The sequence below is a fragment of the Acartia tonsa genome, chromosome 13 (assembly GCF_053477335.1).
Source record: "Acartia tonsa isolate MP-2025a chromosome 13, ASM5347733v1, whole genome shotgun sequence".
NCBI classification, from domain to species: domain Eukaryota; kingdom Metazoa; phylum Arthropoda; class Copepoda; order Calanoida; family Acartiidae; genus Acartia; species Acartia tonsa.
The window spans coordinates 15,179,952-15,201,458 of NC_137272.1; the positions used below are offsets into that span (position 1 = coordinate 15,179,952).

General features: G+C 31.1%; 3 protein-coding genes across 3 annotated transcripts in view; 2 read left to right on the forward strand and 1 right to left on the reverse strand.

The window, feature by feature from the left end:
- Snx3 (sorting nexin 3) overlaps positions 1 to 21,507 on the forward strand; it is a 167,633-nt gene that overhangs the window by 114,787 nt on the left and 31,339 nt on the right. The gene's annotated exons all lie outside the window — the stretch shown is intronic.
- Positions 1 to 21,507, forward strand: part of LOC145304633 (uncharacterized) — a 177,741-nt gene that overhangs the window by 114,783 nt on the left and 41,451 nt on the right. The gene's annotated exons all lie outside the window — the stretch shown is intronic.
- Positions 1,495 to 20,674, reverse strand: LOC145304635 (uncharacterized). The gene is made up of 22 exons (XM_080146564.1): positions 20,549 to 20,674; positions 20,117 to 20,179; positions 17,056 to 17,095; positions 16,288 to 16,452; positions 15,853 to 15,948; positions 15,044 to 15,081; positions 14,605 to 14,686; positions 14,145 to 14,180; positions 13,762 to 13,825; positions 13,287 to 13,359; positions 12,644 to 12,730; positions 12,030 to 12,116; positions 10,754 to 10,838; positions 10,009 to 10,121; positions 9,232 to 9,331; positions 8,339 to 8,458; positions 7,875 to 7,959; positions 7,176 to 7,302; positions 5,961 to 6,100; positions 5,422 to 5,550; positions 3,276 to 3,377; positions 1,495 to 2,929 (listed from the first exon to the last, which is right to left on the reverse strand). Exons 1-22 carry the CDS (start codon positions 20,593 to 20,595, stop codon positions 2,847 to 2,849), a joined length of 1,962 nt encoding a protein of 653 aa, XP_080002690.1. The 5' UTR covers positions 20,596 to 20,674; the 3' UTR covers positions 1,495 to 2,846.

The following is a 21,507-nucleotide window of genomic DNA, read 5'->3' on the forward strand; positions in this document are numbered from 1 at the left end:
GGAATTTTAAACTAAAGTGCCAAAATTTAGTTTGTAATTAATAAAATAGATGGAACCACAACAAATTTGACATATTTTGTTTAAAATTCCCCATTTTTCCTGTTTTTAAAGAAATCCACTACAGGAAAAAATCAACATATAATAATATTAATAACAATGATAAAAGCACTCATTTGGCATTCAAAAGCTCAAAATTAATAGTTTTATAAAAATAATTTCTATAAAAATTGACAAGTGTTTTATTTTTGGGTTAATTAAGCAAAGCTACTATATAATGTAGCATTATAAGTTAGACGATACGCCCATAGGCGTCCAAGGGGGGGGGGTAATGGGCCATTTGGCACCCCCAAACGATTTTGGGGGTGCCGTAGGCACCCCCAAAATTTTGTGAACAATACCCCCCCCAAAAAAAAATTACCCCTACCTTGGGGGTGCCGTAGGCACCCCCAACGATTTTGGGGGGGGTATTTACCCCCCCAAACGATTTTGGGGGGGGTAATTACCCCCCCCAAAATAAATGTTCTTTAAAAAAAAATTTTGGGGGGGGGGTAAATTGAATGTTCTTAAAAAAAATTTTTACTGTCAAACCAGTTAAAACAGTTCTTAACCATGATAACAAAAAATTTAATAGTTTGATCATGTTTTATTTGCTTGGGCCTTTATTAGGGCTAAAACCATCCCGGGGATCTATGATGTAATTGTAAAGCACTGAAGATTCCATAAAATAGATACCTAAATAAATTAAATATTTCATTAAATAATGAAAAAGAATTTCTATAGGCGATTTCTTTTGGGAGGATGTCAGGGTGTCTCAAAACTAGTTATAAAACTTACCAGGACCTATAAGACGCTTCACTTTAAAGTAAAATCATATTGGTTCATTGGTTAGTGAGTTAATTATTGTATTTTTATGTTCTAAAGAATGAGATACTACTATATATTTGAATAGTAGTGGCGCCCTTAGCATCTAAGAACTCTTTTCTAAAGGGTAAAAAGGGAGGAGAAAAATAGCCTAAAACCACTCAAAGGATTGACCTATAATAGTGTGGAACCATTGTGGGATCTATGTGAAGCTTTCCTAAAAAGGAGAACTCAGTATTAAAAGTAATGAAATCTGAAGCTCAATAATAGTCAAATAAACCTTACTTACTACTTTATGTTATAAGATAGTACTTATTAACTTAATAGATTAGGTAGGTGCTTTTTTTTACATAATTAAATTACCCCCCCCAAAAATTTTACCCCCGGGGTAAATTAGTTTGGGGGGGGTAATTACCCCCCCCCCCAACAGATTTGGGGGGAGTATTTACCCCCCCCAACAGACTTTAGGGGGGGTAATTACCCCCCCCAATCAAATTTTACCCCCGGGGTAAAAATTTTGGGGGGGGTAAAAAAAATTTTCGGCGCGCTTCGCGCGCCATTTTACCCCCCCCCAAACACGAATTACCCCCCCCCCTAAAATTTTTTACCCCCCCCAAAAAAAAAAGCTTGGACGCCCCTGGATACGCCCTTAAGAAATATTTCATTTATTTTATCTTAAATAAATCTTCTAATTTTTAAAGCTTTGATTCTAATTTTATTCTAAATTTACATAAAGATTATAGGAAAAGGAATTTAAATGCGTTTTTTTTCTCAAGTTATATAATTCATTTATGAAAGCTTTTCATGAAGTGTAAATAATAGCGAAGCTTTTCTGCAATTAGGATCTTAACATCAGTACGTCACTTTAAAGAGTGAGGCAAGGTTTGTTGTGATTTTCGCACATTTATGTGGCGAAGTTACCCTATAAAAATAACCAAAATATTCTGTATATTGCATTTTAGCAATGATAAACCATAACAATCATTGCTGTTTGATGAGTGTTAATTAGTTCAGATTCTAAATTCTTGTATAAAAGTAGCAAGATGCATTTTTTCTTTTTCTAAGTATGTAGCACTAGTTTCTTTAAGATTGTGGAACATCCAAACCCACCCCCTTTTGTAAAAGTGTCCCTATGGGCTTCTATTACGATATATTTTCTCATTGAAAAGTTATATTGCAAGCTAGGCTTTTATCATTTTGTGGATGTCGTTATCCTCATTATTCTTTTCAAAATTGAATGAATAATTTTCTGGAAAAAAATATGTAAATAGAATAATTTCAGGAAAGATTAGTGAGGCTAATTAAGTTTGATAATAAAGGTTTAAGCAAAATATATGATATAATTAAAAAGACATATGGAAGTTTACTTTTTAGTGGTAAATATCAATAAAGTCAAGTATTCAGAACCGGTTTATATCCAGTGGAAATTATCGAATTCTGGGCCTTAAAGAAATATATTTAATGATATTATAAATTAATTAGGTATATTAAATTAGGAATAAAATATTTTTACTGAAAGCAATAAGTTAAGTAAATATGGCACCTCTTTTAAATAAGAAATTTTACTATTGTTTTATAGTGTCATACCACTAATTGGAGCTTACACAAAGTACCTTGTCAATCACTGACCCTCCCCCCTTTTTTTTGATGATTGAAATAGTAGTGTTTCGTTTTTTTCATAACTACTTTAGGTAAGGTTAGGTTAAACTTGGTGCTTGGTTACACCACAGGGTTAGTAAACCCCAGGTATGAGCCCATTAGGATTAGAGGCTCCTGCAAGGGTTACGCATTGGGAAAAAAAACTACAACTTCCCTTATTTCAATTTATTTTGAAATAGGGGGTTGGGACATAATTGCTCAACAGACACTTTGTATGAAAGCACCATATTGTTTCACATTAGCCTAAGTAGGAAAAAAATTTTACTCTAGGTATATAAGATTAATATTAAATAGTACTGTTGATGAATTTGTAAGATAGAAAGTATCTATTCGCTATCTGTTAGCCTGTCTTGATTTTCTGGCTTCTTAATGTCCACAAAGCTCGACTCACTGGAATCTGAACCATTATCTAAATTATAAACATTCATTAGTTAGGAATAGGGGGCTTAATTTTCGTTGTAGAAACTGAAAAATCAGGTATTTTGAAAGCCGCCTTCGGAAGATGGAACATGAAAAGAAAATGATTAAAATTTCAAGCCTTAAATTAAGAACATCCAAGCTTTTTATTATTATTATTATTTCTATTTAGATTATCTTGTTGTTGAATTCTAATTGTGTATAATTATTAAAAAACATAAGCCAATTACTTAAAAATGAAGAATAAAGGAATGGTATATTATGCAATGCTCAACTTCAAATATCAATTTAGGATTTAGAGCAGAAGTAAGTAAAACAATTCCAAACAAATGTAACACCTGCATTTGTCTCAGTAAAAACGACTGTTTCAATAGTCTCTTCGGATGCTTTGTCTGTCTCATTTTTGTCTTCAGTTACGTCGTTTTCATTCTTTGCAATGCCTAAAAATAATAGCGTTATGAAAATTACAATAAGCGAAGCTTTTCTAATTAAGACAACAGGACTAACTAGATAAAGTATGTATGTATGAATACCCGATTCTCTGAAGTTAGGATTCAGATGCATACGGAGATTGAGAAAAGATTCCTTTGGTCAATCGTAGATTGGTAAGCTTCAGGTACAAATCAATATATTCTATATTACAAGCTTACGCGCAATTCTCGTTGAAAATCATATAAATTGAATAATTCTATGATGTTTTTTTTTGTTAATTTAGCTAAAACAATTTACATGTTTGAAATAGTTGTATAGACTTTCTATAGATAATTTTAGAGTTGCTACACTTTCTAAATTTTTTCTTTCAATAGTGATCTGTATAACGCTTTGAAAGAAAGCATGCAAAGACGACTTATGTATTGGCATAGATTTAGAGTAGTACAGCTGTTATAAAACAATAAATTTAGAGTATAGATGTATAAACAGATAGCTACAAACATTCTTTATTCAAAGACCTAACCCATTGCAGAAGGTTGTTTATCGATATAAATTTTGCTTTCTCACTTAGCTGCTAGAAAGCTCATATGCTGCCATTGGAATAAGGTTTGAAGAAATAATCAAAATCACCAACTTGTTGGTATAAGGATTTGGGGGACCTTTATTATTAATTAAAGTCATCTGAACAATTGTACAAGAGTTGAAACAATTAAATCAAAAAATTTTAGTGTAAAGCTATTTATAAATAGGACTATAAGAATAAGATAATGCTATCAACAACAAAAAATAAATGTTTTGCCTAGTTTTTGTAAAAATTTAGAGCATATTTATCATTTAATTTCAATGCTATCTTTTCAAAAGTGTTTCCATTAATTTGTTTGTGTTTTGTATTTGAATATTTAATTCAAAGACAGCTAATTTTTTAAAATAATAAACTGGAACAAATGTCGGAATTTTCTTATTAAACATAATAATGTATATATAATTAGAATAGTAAGGCCTTGAAAATAAGCGATGAATTATTAGATGATAATTATCAGTAAATTTTACAGAATTTAAACGTCATTATTACAAAGCTAGCTTAAAAAGTTTTGACAAAAAATAATAATCCTTTTATTCAAATACTATAATACATTATAACAAGGATGATAATATCAAGTGTAGCAGCATTTAAAAAAAAAATGTCTTTCTAAAATCAGTTGATTTAATGAATAAAATATTGAAAATATAGCAATGTACAGATTTTTATGATTTTCAGGAAATAATTACATACATTTGGTTGCTGATGTAAAAAGCAGAGAAAGGCATGTATAGAGTCAAAATAGAGCTAAAATATAAAATAATTTACATATTACATATTGTTAGGATGTAAAATCCTTTTATAAAAGGCAAATACAGAATATTTTTTATTTACAAATTCATTGAAAAAATAATCCGGACTTACTGATAAAGTGAATTATAGAGTAGCTTCACTACTAAATATAACATATAAACAGACAAGCGCAGCAGATTTACGTAGGAGCTACGGACAGTTCTAATATTTCGGAAAGGGGAAAGGAAGAAAGTTATCTTTCTAGTACTGGGATAAAAATTTTAAAGCCCCCTCATAAGGAAATTATTTTAAAAACAATTTAAACCTATATTGCTTTTAATTTGAAACTTAATATTGCTATTTTAAAAATTGGTAATGAAATCTACTTTCCGAAATGATTGTATTTGTAAGCAGCATGCAGTGAAAATATCTTACAGAAAGTCCAGATTTTTACGGTTTTTATTATTTTTTGACAACACTTAAATTGTTTTGTTTACTTTATTAATTTTAAGATATATCCATTATTTATTTAGTACAAACACAAATACATATTTAATTTTATAGTTAGGGCATTGTTTCTAAAAATGAAAAATCCTGTATAAAACTCGGCCATTCTTGGGTCCAAGCTGTCAAATTTCTCGAGCTATATGAATGTGTTTGTAGGTCTTTGCCATAGTTCTATATACTCATATACCATCGACCCCTCTATACTCTAACTTTATTTATAAAACAAATCTGACCTTCAGTTGATGTTGATAAACTCGAGCTTGAAATATTGACTATCTGTGATGTTGTTGTACTGCTATTGTTTACACTTTGTACACTGCTATGTACGCTCTGTACACTTACAGACTCTACAGTATATCCACCCTTAACAAAAGACTTTCAAAATTAAATTAACAAAAGTATAAAATATAAAGTTTAAAATATCTTTACATAAAAGTAAAAGTCTGTGTATATAAAAAGAATCTCGCTTACCGCTACACTTTTATAGTTATCCTTTATAGCGAAGCTTTACATAGATCCTGGGAAGTTTATTGATTTTTTTGAGTGAGAAATAACCTAGAAAAAATTACAGCCCACTAAAATTTTTGTATATATAAATTTTAAAAACTAAAATAAAAAGTGGAGGGTCCCCGCATCCAACACTCTCCCCTAATCCAACTCTTCACCCAGGTGCCCCTAGATCATCTAGGGGCGTAGCTGCAAGTCAACTATAGATTATTACTAATATAATAGGTATAGGTAATATTTTAAAATTAATTAAAAAAGTCTTTTTCCTTATTTTGTTGAATATCAGAAATAATATTAGCAACAGTATCAATAATATCAGAATTATCAACGTCAGCTCTTGTATTAGTTTCAGCGCTTTCAACTGGTTGTGCTGGTTTAAAACACATTGGTTTCCCAAGAATAGGGTCCTGTGTGTAGAAAGTGTTTTTTTTGTGTGGGCTTTTACATAGAGAGAAGACAGACTACATAAGTTCCCAAAATTATATAATAACGTTTTCTTATTCGTTGGCTTATCAATTTTGGAAACTTCAGTTAATTTTGGTTGGTTTATTAAGTTAAGTGTTCAAACGTTTCAACCACTAATTTTAAGCTACAGAAGGGGTAATTTTGTCTATTATCATTGGAGATGTACATAAATTTATCGATCATTGTCTTATCTCTTTAGATTCCTGGATTTGAATCTAATTAATAAAGTTAAGCCAAGGAAGAGAGGGGACACTGGACTATTAACCCAGAGTTTTACAATTATTTTTTCTCAGGAATAATAATGGATAAGACAATGGATGATAGATTAATTTACATCCCCAATGATGATAACAAAATTGGTCCTTATTATTCATAGAGAAAAAAATAAAAGAGAGGAATCAAAGCAACTAGAAGACGAAAATAGGCAGTGGGCCTAGAGGCCTACTCAGCGCTGTTGCCGCGCTAAAATTCATTGCTATTCCACTACTTTTCAAATGGGAGGATTACAAATTATTAAAAAAATATTTTTTTACTTTTTACTATTTCCATATTTAGGGCAAGAATATTAGATTAGATATTTTCGTTTTAATGTTTTAATTAAAAATTACATAGAATTTTATTTTTATTTAAAAAAATTTGTTCATGAAAGATGAATCCTTCTATTTCTAAAAAGGGGGAAATTTTTTTCATAATGAACATTCAGCTGATTCTGACCGCCCACGGCTGTTTGCTAAATATCGCTTTTCTTTTTATTCACATTATTATTTATGATTGACTTACAAAAAGCCCTGGGCGGCTTTTGATTTTCGTCTGCTTCTAAATTTAGGGATGGGGAAGTAGTATTTTACCATGAAAAAGGGGTGAGTATTCATCCTCTTATCCTTTTTCCTTATGTTATTATTGATTTTAAAGTTTGGACACTATTAGCTTGGAACTAACCAGTCACAATTTAATAAAATTTCAGAGTCTACGAATAAAATATTTTATTTTACAATAAAATAAAAAAAAACACTATTCCTCTTGTGCAAGTCCAAATTCATCAACAGGAGGTCTGTGGCACATAATTCTCTTTGCTTCATGGGAGACATCTGTCGGTATACTTTCAGACGACAATTCTATCTCAACTTCGTTGTCGCCTTTTTCTGTGTAGATTTAATTTATTTTCAACAATTCATTATTAGAAAATCTTTCCAGTAAAATCAGGCAAGAAAAGAAACACGCAGCTAACTTTATTTATTGTTATGATAGTATAAAATAAAAAGTAGGTATAATAGAATAAAAATTAGGTTAAAAATAAGATTACCTTTTTTAATTAATAGGTCCAAAGAAGGTTTTAGGGTAGGGTGGTACCTCTACCCTCAAAAGAGAATTACCCCCTGGAAAAAATATCCCCCACATGAAATATCTCTTTTATTTTTAAAGCTAAAATGGAAAGTGGAGGGTTTACTTAACCCCCATCCTTCTTTTCTCATGTGCCCTTTAGAGGCCTCTAGGGGCAATAAGCAAGGCAATAAACAATAGCAAGGATAAAAACAACCATAAGTTGATGGAAACAGAAGATTTTACTTCTTAAAACCACAATTCTACCTTAGGACAAATCTGGTGAATGTTATAGAGTAGCTTCGCTACTAATAATCAGTAACTCCACAAATATTAACAGCAAGAAAAATTGGCAAATCCTTTTTATTTATTCAATTTTATTAAATCTAAATTCCTTTGGTGGAATAATCTGAATCTTTTTCTAGATCATCATCCTTCTTTCCATCAGACTGGTCAGTATCACATTCACTGTGAACATCCTAAATATTGTGGGTACACTGTGAGGAGGAGAGGGAGGGGACATTGTGCTGTTTATTACACTAGTCCCCAAAGTTTTAGAATAACCATTTAATAATAATTTGAATCTTGATTGGTTGGTTCATTAGGATGAGTTTCTAACCGTTTCAACCACTAATTGTAATCTAGAGAAGGGGTAGATCTCTGATTGTTAGAATTTCATGACAAGTTGATAAAAATTTACTATTTTATACAAACTTTTTTTTACTGATTCAAATGTATTAAGTTTTTATTTTAGAGGATTTTTACATGCTATTCATTAATTCCTGATTTGATGTCCAGGGCCAACAAAACTGTAAATAATCCAAACTGTCTATAATAAGATGCGATAAATAACTATACCTCTGACAAAGCAGTAACAATCTCTGAGAATAAGTCAGCATCCTCAAAAACTTCGTCATTATCAGATTCCTCGGACTTATGACCATCTGCGTTGCTATCTTTCTTTTGGGTTGGCTCATCCTGCATATAGATGAAAGTTGAAATAAGTTTTTGTCAATGTAAGGTTAAATAAATTCATCATCAGTAAGAATTTTTGGGTATAGTCCCTTTCATAACATCTAACCTTATGGGGCGATTATTCGTATTTTTCACAGTAGCTTTTCTCCTATTTCAAGCCCCTGCGGGTGGCTCTAACCCTGCGGGGCCAATTACCTAACCCTGTGGGGCAATCACCTAACCCAATATAACCTAACCTAACCTAAAATAACCTATAAAAAGCCATTTTAAAAATACGACGAATCGCCACTTATGGGGCGATGTTACGAAAAGGACAATTCCCGAATGTTTTCCAGTATCAGTTCGAAACCGATTAATATTCACTGTATTATAATCAGTTCTGAGCCAGACAGAAAAAAATGTTTAGTATCGTATTATAGCCAATTTTCCACGAGTAATAAAATGAAAGTCATGAAATTAAAACAATTTTTGTTTTTGATTTTACTATCCTCAGAAGGTATGTATTATATGATGCTATACAATTACACAACAATTCCGAAGTTTGTGCCAATATTACAATTTATTTTCTTAAATCTAAGACTTAGGGCGAAGCAGTTCCTATCAATCTTGTATTTAAGACACGTAGGTATATCAGAAACTGAGTTTTAAAAACTAGAAAAGGGGATAAAAATAAGGATATGTTATCTTCTTTTAAAGTTTTTTAATAATTTTTGGCGGCTTAATGTTTAGTTTTGGCCGTAATTATAGGTACCTTGCTAACCAAAAAAGAATTTTACCTTTATGAATTGTAGTTTGTATCTTTCACTGAAAACTTCAATATAATAAGTTCCTCCCCTCCAAACACACCACATGTAGATGGAAGCTATGTACAACACACTAAAATTTTAAAAAGTTCATAGTATGCATTTGGCCTTAATTAAGAACAATTTGACTTAATAAACGCATTAGACAGAAAATGCGCGAAAAAATTAGCCCTTTAAAAAAAAGGTCATTTTACAAATATTATATTAAAGTAACGAAGAGCTAATTTTATGTTGAAAAAGATAAAATAAAGAGTTTTTAAGTGGTAAACTATCAGGCAGGGTGGGGACATAGGACTGAGAATTGCACGTGTACCTCAAGTTTTAAACAATGTTATCTTATTCGTTGGCTATAAAACTTCAGATACTTTGGTTAAATTTTGATTGGTTGGTTTCAAACCAGTAATGTCCAAACAATAATAATCTATAAAATTGGTTAATTTGTTTATATCATTGGGGATGGGGATGCCTCATATAAACTTATCGTTCATTGTCTTATCCCTAAAGATATCTGTACAATATAAATTGTCAATCAGCTGTTTCAACAATATGAAGATGCAAAGATCTCAACTATAGTTACAAATATTGCAAAGAGCTCACCTTAATAAGTAGTTGTTGTATAGAAAAGGTACGACCAACATTGTAACAACTGTATATACAAGCTGTGAGGTCATAAAGATAATCTTTGCCTGCTCAAACTTTATAAAGATGCAAAGATCTCAACTAAAGTAACAAATATTACAAAGAGCTTACCTCAATAAGTAGTTGTTGTATAGAAAAGGTACGACCAACATTGTAACAACTGTATAAACCAGCTGTGAGGTCATAAAGATGATCTTTGCTTTCCAAGTGTCAGCATCCAATTCCTAAAATATATAAATTGTCAGTTTTCTTTAGGCATAAAAACTGTTTGACAGTAAATAAATCTACTCTTAACTATTTTTTATTGGAAAATGGTTAATAAGCAATAAAATAAACTTTCCATTGATAGACAAAAAAGCTGACGAATCAGCTGTAGTGACTTGCAGAGTAGCTTTGTTAGAAAATAGTTATTTTTTTTCCAGTATGGCTTCGAAACCGATAAATATCCGGTAGATTAGAACCGTTTCTCATCTATAATAAAAAATGTAAAGTATCGTATTATATTCAGTTTTCTACGAATATAAAAATGTACAATTATAAGATTAAAACCAGTTGTTTTAGCTCGTGCCTCACTGCCTTCGGCATCTCGAGGCTAAAAAAACTTAGTTTTTAATACTACAACTATACATTTTTATATCCGCGGAAAGCTGTTTATAATACGATGCGATAATAGTTATTTCTCGCATCGTATTATAAACAGCTTTCCGCGGATATATAAATGGTTTTAATCTTATGATTGTACATTTTTATATTCGTAGAAAGCTGGATATAATACGATGCTAGACATAGTTTTTTCGTATGGATTAGAACCGGTTCTTATCCACCGGATTCGAATGAATACGAGAAATAACTTTACCTCGCCCTTAGCCATCCAGCCTTGTTTGGTACAAATCTTAACTACAAGTTGATGCATTCCATTTTTCTTGTCTTTAACCAACCATCTAAATATTAAACATAAGTTTAATCAAGGATTTTAATCTAAGATTCTTTGAACTAATTTCAGATTCGAATTTGAGATGCGATTTCTGGCAGGAGGGTACTTTTTTTTAACAAAGTTTTATTGGTTGGTTCATTAAGGTGAGTGAAGGGGAATTTTTGCAGGGAGTAAGGGAGGGGACAATGAATTGAATATTCAATTTTTAGGAATCTCAGACTTTGGGTACTGGCTTAAAGGGAATGTGCAAGAATTTAGCAGTTTCTGACTGTGTTTGGGTACTAGCGCATGAAATGCCGCTACTCGCTGTGTTAGTTTTGAAAATAGCAGACAGAGAGTAGTTTAAATATAAAAGTTAAGAATGCAAGACCCCCCTCCCATACTCTATTTCACTCCCCTCTCCTCCACAACCCTTTTTAAAAGCAGACGATAGGGAAAGGGAGAAAAAAGTGGGGGCAAGGGAAATAAACAGGATAAGAATATCCCTTGCCCCATGCCTTCACCTCTTTTCTCTTTCCCTGTCATCTGGAGAGTTCCAGGGAGATTTTTCTAGTAATTAATTACAGAATGGTTACGTCGGTCTGATATAATTTTCAAATGATTGATTTTTTTTCTTGGAACTTTTTTCTTAGTTTATAGTTTACTAAATTTAATTAACAAACCCTTTACAATTTCCTCCAAATTTTCTGGATTAATCTGGATTTCATTGCCTTTCTGTGAAAACTCTTATATTGAATTTATTGCCCATTGTCCCCTTCCTTACTCCCTGGAAATTTTGTCTATCATTTATCATTAATAGAATGGTACATCAATATATCGTCCATTATCTTATCCGTTAGGATCCCCAGATACCTAATTATTCTCAAAATTGGCATTCAGTCCGAGGACTTTTGGGATTATGATATCATTGGAGCTATGTGGACATGCTCTAGTTTTAGAGCGTTTGTGCTCTATTCAAAAGTGTTTTCTCTAATTGATCTATCACTAACTGTTGTTCTAAAGTGTACTGAATTATCATGTACAAATTCTAGCTTATACCAACAACAAAATTAATTCGAAAAAATTCCGAAACCTATACGTGATTTTTAGAATTTACGACCTTTTTATGTGCCTCCCAAAATATTATTTTAGATTTATTTCGCTTGTTGGATATAACTTATTCCTCCTGGGATGATTCACATAGTATATGTTTATATACCTGGCGGAAGTAATTTTGTCTGGGTCCCTGGCTAAAACTCCACCCAACAGTACTTCAGTAATAAACAGGTACAACAATTGCCAGCCACTAAATAATCAAAGAAAATTTTGTGTAGGACGGTGAATTAATGTAAAACTCTCGTATAGTAATCCTAATATGTACAATATTAAGATTTTAATGTCTGTAGTTTAAAATTTCGAAAGCCTTTAATTTCAACGATGCTTCACTTTGGTTACATTGATGTTTTATGCTATTTTCTCATGGATGTTAGGGACGCAGTCACTTGTAAAGATATAAAGAACATTTGAATTGTATTTCTCGAAATACCAATATTCTATAAAGCTATGTAAGATTAAGTAGATTTTTATGACGTTTGTAATAAGCCATAAAGTTTATTTGTAAATAAAAAATATTTCGTCATAATATACAATCAACTTCATGTCAGAAATTCATATTTTTGTATTTTCATCCAAAATTGATAATTGGACAAGAGAATCATTACAAGACATTGAAGGAACCTATATTACAAAGTAGTTAAGGAAATCCCAAATCCGCCACAAGATATTTCCCAAAGGTTATAAAGTAGATACGCTACAAAAATAAGAAAAACTTACACATAGAGAAGCATTGGAAAGAAGAAAGATTCTGCCCATGAAAGAGAATCATTTTCGGGTATTAAGTTGTTGGGTATCAAATGCCATCTAAAAGAAATAAATTCACACAATTTTAGGTATCATTGAAAAGATAAAAATAAATACAATAACTACCTAATGTTTGTACAACTAAAGATTTGAATAAAAAGAAGATTATATTTTTAAATTTTCAGAGAGGGGAGGGACGTTTCTTTATCAAAATTACTTAAAAACGAATCCTTCAGTATTTTCTATAAATATATCCCTCTTAACTTAAAAACCAATTAATCTAGTCAGTTGGTCTGTCTTACATACTCTTTATCATATCTGCAAACCTATATGTATGTATACATACAGGGATCTAAAGGGATAAGACAATGGCCGATAAATTCATGTACAATCCCAATAATGATACATAAAATTACCCCTCGTGTAGATTAAAATTATTGGTTGAAACGTTTGAACACTTAAATTAATGAATCGACCAATCAAAATTTACTAAAGTCCCCAAAGTGGTTAGACCAACGAATAAGATATCATTCCTATAAAACTTTGGGGACTAGTATAATAAACAGCCCATTGTCCCCTATATCTCTGATATGTATTGTATATGTATATTTATCACCTGTACATATGAAGAGTTAAAGGTGGGAAGGCATGAAGAAGAAATGAAGTTATCTTGTCCAACGAATGGAAGACTGAAAAAATTATTTAAACATTATTTTGTTAAGAAAGATTGACAACATCTGTTTAAAATAAAGTAGATAATAAAAGTCAAAACAATTTAGGTAGGTTCTAAAATTCAAGAACAGACAATCGCATGGACAAAGTGTGATGTAAAGTTGCCTATTAATCATTGGTATTGACAATCAAGAAAATATACTAAATTGTGTTTAGAGAAAGTCCATCTCTCCAGTGGTGTACTCGAGACAGACAGACAAATTGAGTTATAGAGTAGATAATATATGAAGTGGTTAGTAAAATCTTCAAAAAGTCTTTAAGCAAAGCCAAGTAAATCCATTATCTCCATACCGCTGCGGATGGACGAACATAGACACCTTGACTATAAAGTAGCTAGGCTACCAATAATTTTTACCTACCTAGAGAGTTTTGCCAAACGACAATGGCAAGCATTAAGCAGCCCATACACAAAACATAGTTCGCCTGAAAAAAAAACAAAACAAATATGGTAAGTTATAAGATATAATATTTATAGCAAACAGCAAAGATAAGGAACGGTTAAGCTAACACAGCAAATGAGGGAAAGAAAGGGAATGGGGTTATGTGTTTGTTATGTAGTACATATATAGGTGTGTATATGTAACTTTAAAGTTTGAGAGGAGAGAGAATAAAGGGCAGCGCAGTTGGGATTGGATAAGTAGGTAGTTTTTTTTTAACATGACACCCATCACACTTAGAGACTGCTGGACGGACATGCTGACATACCCAATTTATACAGTAGTTGTTTTACTAAAAAATATACCTTGTACCATAATAAACAATCAGGAAAAACTCCGGTCTAATTCATATACAGATTAAATATTTTTTTTATATAGGTGGTTGTTACGTGTCTTAAATCAGGGTAAATAAACAGGGAGGGAGGGGACATTGGTCTGTTTATTACACTTGTCCCCAAAGTCTTAAAATAACGTTATCTTATTCGTTGGTTTAACAACCTTGGGAACTTTTATTGAATTTTTATTGGTTGGTTCATTTAGTTGAGTGTCCAAATGTTTCAATCACTAATTGTAATCTAAAGATTGGGTAATTTTGTGTATCATCATTGGGGATGTACATCAAATAATCGGCTATTGTCTTATTCATGATCATAATATTAGAACTCAAAATAAGGATAATGATAGATTTCAAATTAAAACTTCCGGACAAAGGCCGTGAAATCAAATGTTCCAATTGTCTGAAATTCATAAGTTTAAAATGTATTCCTGAATCATAGTAGATAGGTTGGCAAAGTAGCAAAAATCCAGCATAAACAATTCCATGTTCTCTTCTGCGTATTGGAAATATCTAAATAAACAAGATTAGGTACCTAATTTTCATGAAATTAAATTTCTTTAAAAAGACACATAAAATCAGACTTCATTGGTAGATAGACATCCAATTACTGCATAGAACGACTGTAAATTATTTTCCAATGCTTTAAGCCAAAAAAACAAACAATTTTTCGCATTCAAAGGCTACGAAACTGTAGACTTTTATTAAATCTTTATTGAGCTCTAAAACTAAAAATGTTCAAAATTTTCCACCAATAATTTTTTTTGGTTGCAATTTGATTATATTTTATGAATATTTTTAGCTTGTTGTAGCAGCGCAGCTTAAGGACAAATGGTCCTTGTTTGTATTGTGTATTAATAAAAAAAGTACCTAATAGATACCAAGAATGCCATGAGAAGGTAATAGTACTGAAAAGAAAACATAAAATCAATCATACATCATACTATAGCTTAAGTTTTGAGCATTAAGTTGTAAAATAGTCTAAATTATTAAATGAAATTTAATGTTTTTTTTTTTCTAACTAGGTAATAAACTTTTCTGTCTGCTTTATGCCTATCTTTAAAATCCATAAAATTCTTTCTATATAGGTATGTATTACTTCTATTTTTCTATGGTTATCCATTTTTGACATTGTCTGCTGTCTTGTTTTATCTCTTTCTATCTATCCATTAATTGCTTTTTTATGTTATCTATCTTGCTATCCTGTTTTTATATTGAATCTTGCTACCTTATGCTATACTAGCGGCTACGCCCCTAGAGGCCTCTAGTGGCACTTTAAATGTTTTTGTTTGTTGAAGTTAATTTTTTATGTACGATACCTCTTTATTAGACGTTGAAGTCTCCCATAAGTTTTAAAAAAATTCGATTTTTTTTGTCATTTCTCTTGGGAGGGTGGTGGTACCCTCCCCCAATATAGTTATAATCCTTCCCGGGACTTATGAGAACCTACCCTGTTAAGGAGAACCCGATCGGTTCAGCGGTTAGCGAGATCCTTCGGTACAAACACACAAACACGTACACAGACAAACACACAGACAAACACACCACAGACATCCTGTTACTTTAGTATTTAGATATCTTGCTATCCAGTTTCTATATTTCAACTTTATATATTGATTCTATCTATCTTGCTATATTGATTCTATCTATTTGCCAATACAGTTTCTTTGATTCCAGACCTGCATAAAAAGAGTAGGATGTCTGAGTGCCAGATATTCGGTGAGAACCACGCAGCCAACGCCAAAAGTAAAATACACCTTGTCGATGAATTTAACCTAAATATGAAATATTTATTTTATCTTTGTTATTAATAAAACAAGAACATTTTTGTCCATAAGTAGCACAGCAAAAAGAAACAAACAAATTAAAGAAAAATTAACAGCTATATTTATTAAATAATAAAATTGTTAGGTAGCCAATATGTAATGTTAGAAGCAAATTACGAATGAAAAAGCAAAATAGGACGGTTTAACTAACAAAGTAAAGAGAGAGATAGACTATAGTGTAATCGAAAAAGAATTTATATTTTATTTTAATACCAATTTGAATGAGATTGAAACGAGCGTGATCCCATCGCATTTGAGTTTGAAACAAGCATGGCGCAGTATTCTTACCTGTGGCACCTCGGTCATATAGTCTCTAATCTTCTTCTCCGGGTCTCCCGTCACGCGTTTCCTCATCTCCCGCCGCACCTGCACAATATTCTTATTTTCTAAAACGGCGTCGCGTATTTTCTTGTCCGGATCGCCCGTCATGCGCCGCCGAAATTCTCGTCGTACCTTTGCAGGAAGAAAAAAATCAGCAAAATGCAGAAAAATCGTTTAAATATGAAAATTTAAAAGGAAGAAGGTAGGTATCGAGTTAAGATTAGAATAAAATAATTTTTTTTTATTAAAGTTGAAAATATTACATCAAATATATGGGTTTATTGCAATTTGTAGCTTTTTTCATGCCAAACACAGGCATATTCTAACCTAAAGACAATTTATCTTTCTTTAAAAAGTCTACTTATTTAAGTTTTTTTAGTAAATCATGGACTGAGACTTTTAAATGTGTATAGCATTGTAAACTAAGGCGAATGATTTTTTAAAATTAATTTTAACTACTTAGGTAAAAAATCTTACCAATTGAGAGTCCAAAATCTTAGGAATTAATATTTTGATTAAGTTTTAATATATTTTAATAAAAAAAGTTAAAGTTTTAGAAATTCTATTAGGTAATAAAAAGATATAAAAATATATCATAAAGATATTGAATTTAAAACGCATAAAATTTTTAAATTTTACTGAGTAGGTATTTTATATTTATTTAGGATAGTAAATTTTATGGATTTTTTTCTCTCCCTAAATTATCAAAAAAAATCAAATAAGTAAAATCCTCACCTTATCTTTAACAATTCGTCCTGAATCTGTTATCCGATACCTAAATAAGGAAAAAAAATATTTTAATTATTTCAACCATAAGATCATGTGCATAAAACTATTTTCTCTTGTATAGGGATGATATACTACCATCGGATTGCTAGGGTTGTTTTATCAAGAGCATCATATCTTGATATTAAATAAAATACCTAGATGTTTTACTTTATTTTAGACCTAAATTCTAACCTTAGCTTATTGTTTTAGTGGAACATTTACATTACACAGTTTTTTATTTTACACTTTTCCTCAAATTGAATCAGACACGGCTAAGGATGAGATTAGGAGTTTTATGGGTTGGGTATTAACCTCCTTTCCAAATCCAAAAAGCGTGGAGGTCTTTGTAATTGTTTTATTTAATTATTTGTTTGTAATTTATTATTCTACTATTAAGCATGAAAATACATAATGATTATAGCTTAGCATTATAAACACTTTACATTTTAATCATTCTTATCAACATGTTATTTAAATAATTAAAATCTTAAGAAAATTGGATGATTAAAATGTTTCTAAAGTTCTTTTTTTATGCTGCAAAAAATTCATATACAAAGCCAATAACAACACTGTAAATAAGAAAATGACCATTTCATTAGTAAGGCTATGTAAGAGCTAATATCAGTTTCTAGTGATCAATTCATTAAATGACATGCAAATAGTTTTCTTGTGTTTTAGCTTTGAAGTAAAATCTTTTCCACATCTATAATACAAAGTAGAATGATGTCTGTCCGTCCGTCCGTCTGTCTGTCCGTCTGAAGCTTATGTTCTCGGTAACCACTGAACCGATCGGATTCTCTTCAGGTTATATACCTATTGGTCCTGCGGTGGTTTTAAGCTATTTTCTTGGGGGGTGGGACACCCCCAACCCCCCCAAAAACAAACCCCCCCCATTTTTTTTTTTATTTTTTTTATTTTTTTTATTTTTTTACAAATTTTACGAATTTTATGAATTTTACGAATTTTACGAATTTTACGAAATTTACGAAATTTACGAATTTTACGAATTTTACGAATTTCGCGAATTTAGAATTTTACGAATTTTACGAAATTTACGAATTTTACGAATTTCGCGAATTTCGCGAATTTAATCGCAAAATGTTTTCCTGCTGGGTAGGTGCGAAAATTTGTGATCCGTTCTGCTGGGTAAGTAATAGAAGATGTAATTATACCTCTTGGGGCAAAGCCCCTAGAGGCTAGGGGCGAAGCCACTAGTTCTTTAAAAAGGTTTAAAGGCATCTGGAACATATATTCTCTTTAGGAACTTCACTACCAAGAAAAAGACGAACGATGAATACGTTCAGCGAATATTTTTATTTATACCTAATTTCTTATTACTTTATCCGTATAAAAATATATGAAAAACAAGGATGACAACATCCATAAAAGCGAAGCTCTGAAACGGTAGGACAAACGGACATTAACGCTTGTTTAATGTCAGAACTGAATAATCAGAATGCGAATGTATAAGAGTCAAAGCAAAATTGTAAGTAAATTTGTTGAAAAACTGCTTGATACAGGATAATGATTATGGACATACTTACATTTTTAGGACTTGATTATAGAGTTGCTTCGCTTATAATATTGTACTTTGTTGTCCCAGGAATCAGTATACCAAAAATCAGACTAATCGGATAATTAGGTCACATACAAATTTGTTGTTAAAAATGTAAAAAAAATCAACATGTTTAAAATAGACGTACGGACATTCTGGTAATGATTATAGAGTTGCTACGCTTTCTTACTCGTACCTAACTATTATAGGAATCACCATGCAAAATTTGAAATCGATAGGACAATTCTAACATGCCTAAATTAACGAAAAAAGCTATTTTAAAAAGTAAAAAAATCAACATGTTTAAAATGGACGTACGGACATTTTGGTAGTGATTATAGAGTTGCTACGCTTTCTAAATTGTACCTAACTACTAAAGGAATCACCATGCAAAATTTGAAATCGATAGGACAATTCTAACATGTCTAAATTAACGAAAAAAGCTATCCGTGACGGACGGACGGACGGACGGACCCTAATTATAGAAAAGCTTCGCTTTTAAAAATCAGACCAATCGGATAATTAGGTCACATACAAATTTGTTGTTAAAAATGTAAAAAAATCAACATGTTTAAAATGGACGTACGGACATTCTGGTAATGATTATAGAGTTGCTACGCTTTCTAACTCGTACCTAACTATTACAGGAATCACCATGCAAAATTTGAAATCAATAGGACAATTCTAACATGCCTAAATTAACGAAAAATGCTATTTAAAAAAGTAAAAAAATCAACATGTTTAAAATGGACGTACGGACATTCTGGTAATGATTATAGAGTTGCTACGCTTTCTAAATCGTACCTAACTACTAAAGGAATCACCGTGCAAAATTTGAAATCGATAGGACAATTCTAACATGTCTAAATTAACGAAAAAAGCTATCCGTGACGGACGGACGGACGGACGTACGGACGGACGTACGGACGGACGGACGTACGGACCGACCCTAATTATAGAAAAGCTTCGCTTTTAAAAACTGTTATTATCTCGCAAAGATAAAAGATAATAATTGAACTTGGAAACAAGTTAACTAAATTCCTTAATTTATTTTCGTACTGTGTGACACCCTTTTTTAAATGCCTTTGTTTCTGTTTACGGTACTAGCAGCTGCGCTGTAGCATCTAGGGGCTCTGTATTCAAAGTGGAGGCGAAGGAAAGATAAATTAATAGCTTTAATCCACCCTAGACTTATATCTACCTAAATAACAAAATAGCCTAAAACCATCCCATGACATATGTAAAGCTTCCCTAAAATGGAGAACTGAATCGGTTCAGTAGTTATTTTAATCTTAAGAGTTTCAGGCTAAAAAAATTACTACTTTATAGAATAAGACAGATAGATAAAACAGGAGAGACAAATTCTATAAATGCGATTCTATGCATGTGTCAATAAAGTAAATAGGTATTTAATTTGTTTTTTTTTCATCAGTTATTAAGTGTTATTTTTTGTTATACAAAGTTAGTACAAACCTAAACAGAACTTTGTCTTGGACAACATGGAAAACCCGACCAGACATCTGGCGGATTTTTTCACTAAAAATTAAGGCAAGATTAGTAATTTCAGGTGGCTAAGCTACCTTATAATCTTTAATGTCCGTCTGTCAGCTATGTTCAGGTGGAAACGTTATGTTCTCCACTGCTATTCAAATTCATTTTTTGGTAAAGATTCCCCATACCAATGTTAGTATTTAACTTATTTTAGTCGGTTGGTCTGTCTGTTATTCTTCTGGGAAAATAAAAATTCTAAATAGTGAATAATAAAGTCATAGGTATATTTCTTTAGAAATGTTTTGAATAAGCAAACCCTCTTTCAAATCAAAACCATACATTTTGTTCATTTCAATGAAATAAATTAAACTATGATCACTTCTTATGTTTAAATTCCAATCTAAGCGATTTTACCTCATGTTTTCTTGGATTTCAGACCGAAGCCTTTTCAACTCCGGCATTTTGGTTTTTCTAACACTCTTCCTCTTTTGGGATTATTCAAAATTTCTGAAATTTTTAAGTAGAAAAAAAGGTCTATTTACTAAAACAATGGCTTTGAATCTAAGCATAATTATACTTTTATTTTGTGGGTTCTACTTTAAATTTTATATATCTTACATAGCCTGCACCCATAGCATCTAAAGAAGAAGGGGCAGTAGAACATCCGGCCTAAAAACAATAACAAGACTTAAATTTATTTTCACTCATGTGAAGATTTGCTAAACTGGAGCTAATAAATTGGTTCAGTGGAGAGCGAGATCTTGATTTGACAGACAAATAAATCTCACATCATTATAAAATAGGATACAATAACAATTTTCAAATATTAATTTTAAGTCTTTGATTAAACCTATCATGCATTAAATATATTTAATTATTAGTTAAATGGAACAGATTTTTAATATTTATTTGTTAGACAAAACAGATTTTAATTCAACTTTCACACTTTAAATCCGGTTAAAAACTGAACTTCTATAAAATAACATTCTCTTATCTTTCCCCTATTGTAAAAAAAAACTAGATTTGTCTGAATTGCGCGATATGTAAACACTTTTTTATATTTCTTTGTTTTGAATGTTTAAATAAGATTTATTTAATATTTATATATTTTTTGTATTTCATTTATGCATTTTTAATGAAAACACTTATTACCTCATAATATATTTAGTAAAATTCATAATGTTAAGAAAATTAAAAAAAAAACACGTAAAATAACTTCAAAGTTTAAAGTCCATTGAAATTCTCAATCAAAAGTATTCTTATGTAAACAAACAAATGGAACCCGGCCCTGATCCTTTAAAAAATATTTTTTAAATCTGGAAAATTTGTTTTATTAAAAATCCTCCAAATCATTTCCACTGCAAAAAATCTAC

Bases quoted from the DNA above. Each gene is read 5' to 3' on its own strand.
- LOC145304635 (XM_080146564.1), bottom strand. From the start codon at position 20,595: ATGCCGGAGTTGAAAAGGCTTCGGTCTGAAATCCAAGAAAACATGAG. The intron at 10,839-12,029 runs GTATATAAACAT...TTTAATATTTAG, and splicing joins GACAAAATTACTTCCGCCAG to ATGGTTGGTTAAAGACAAGA. The intron at 7,303-7,874 runs GAATTTAGATTT...AAATCTACACAG, and splicing joins TTCAGATTATTCCACCAAAG to AAAAAGGCGACAACGAAGTT.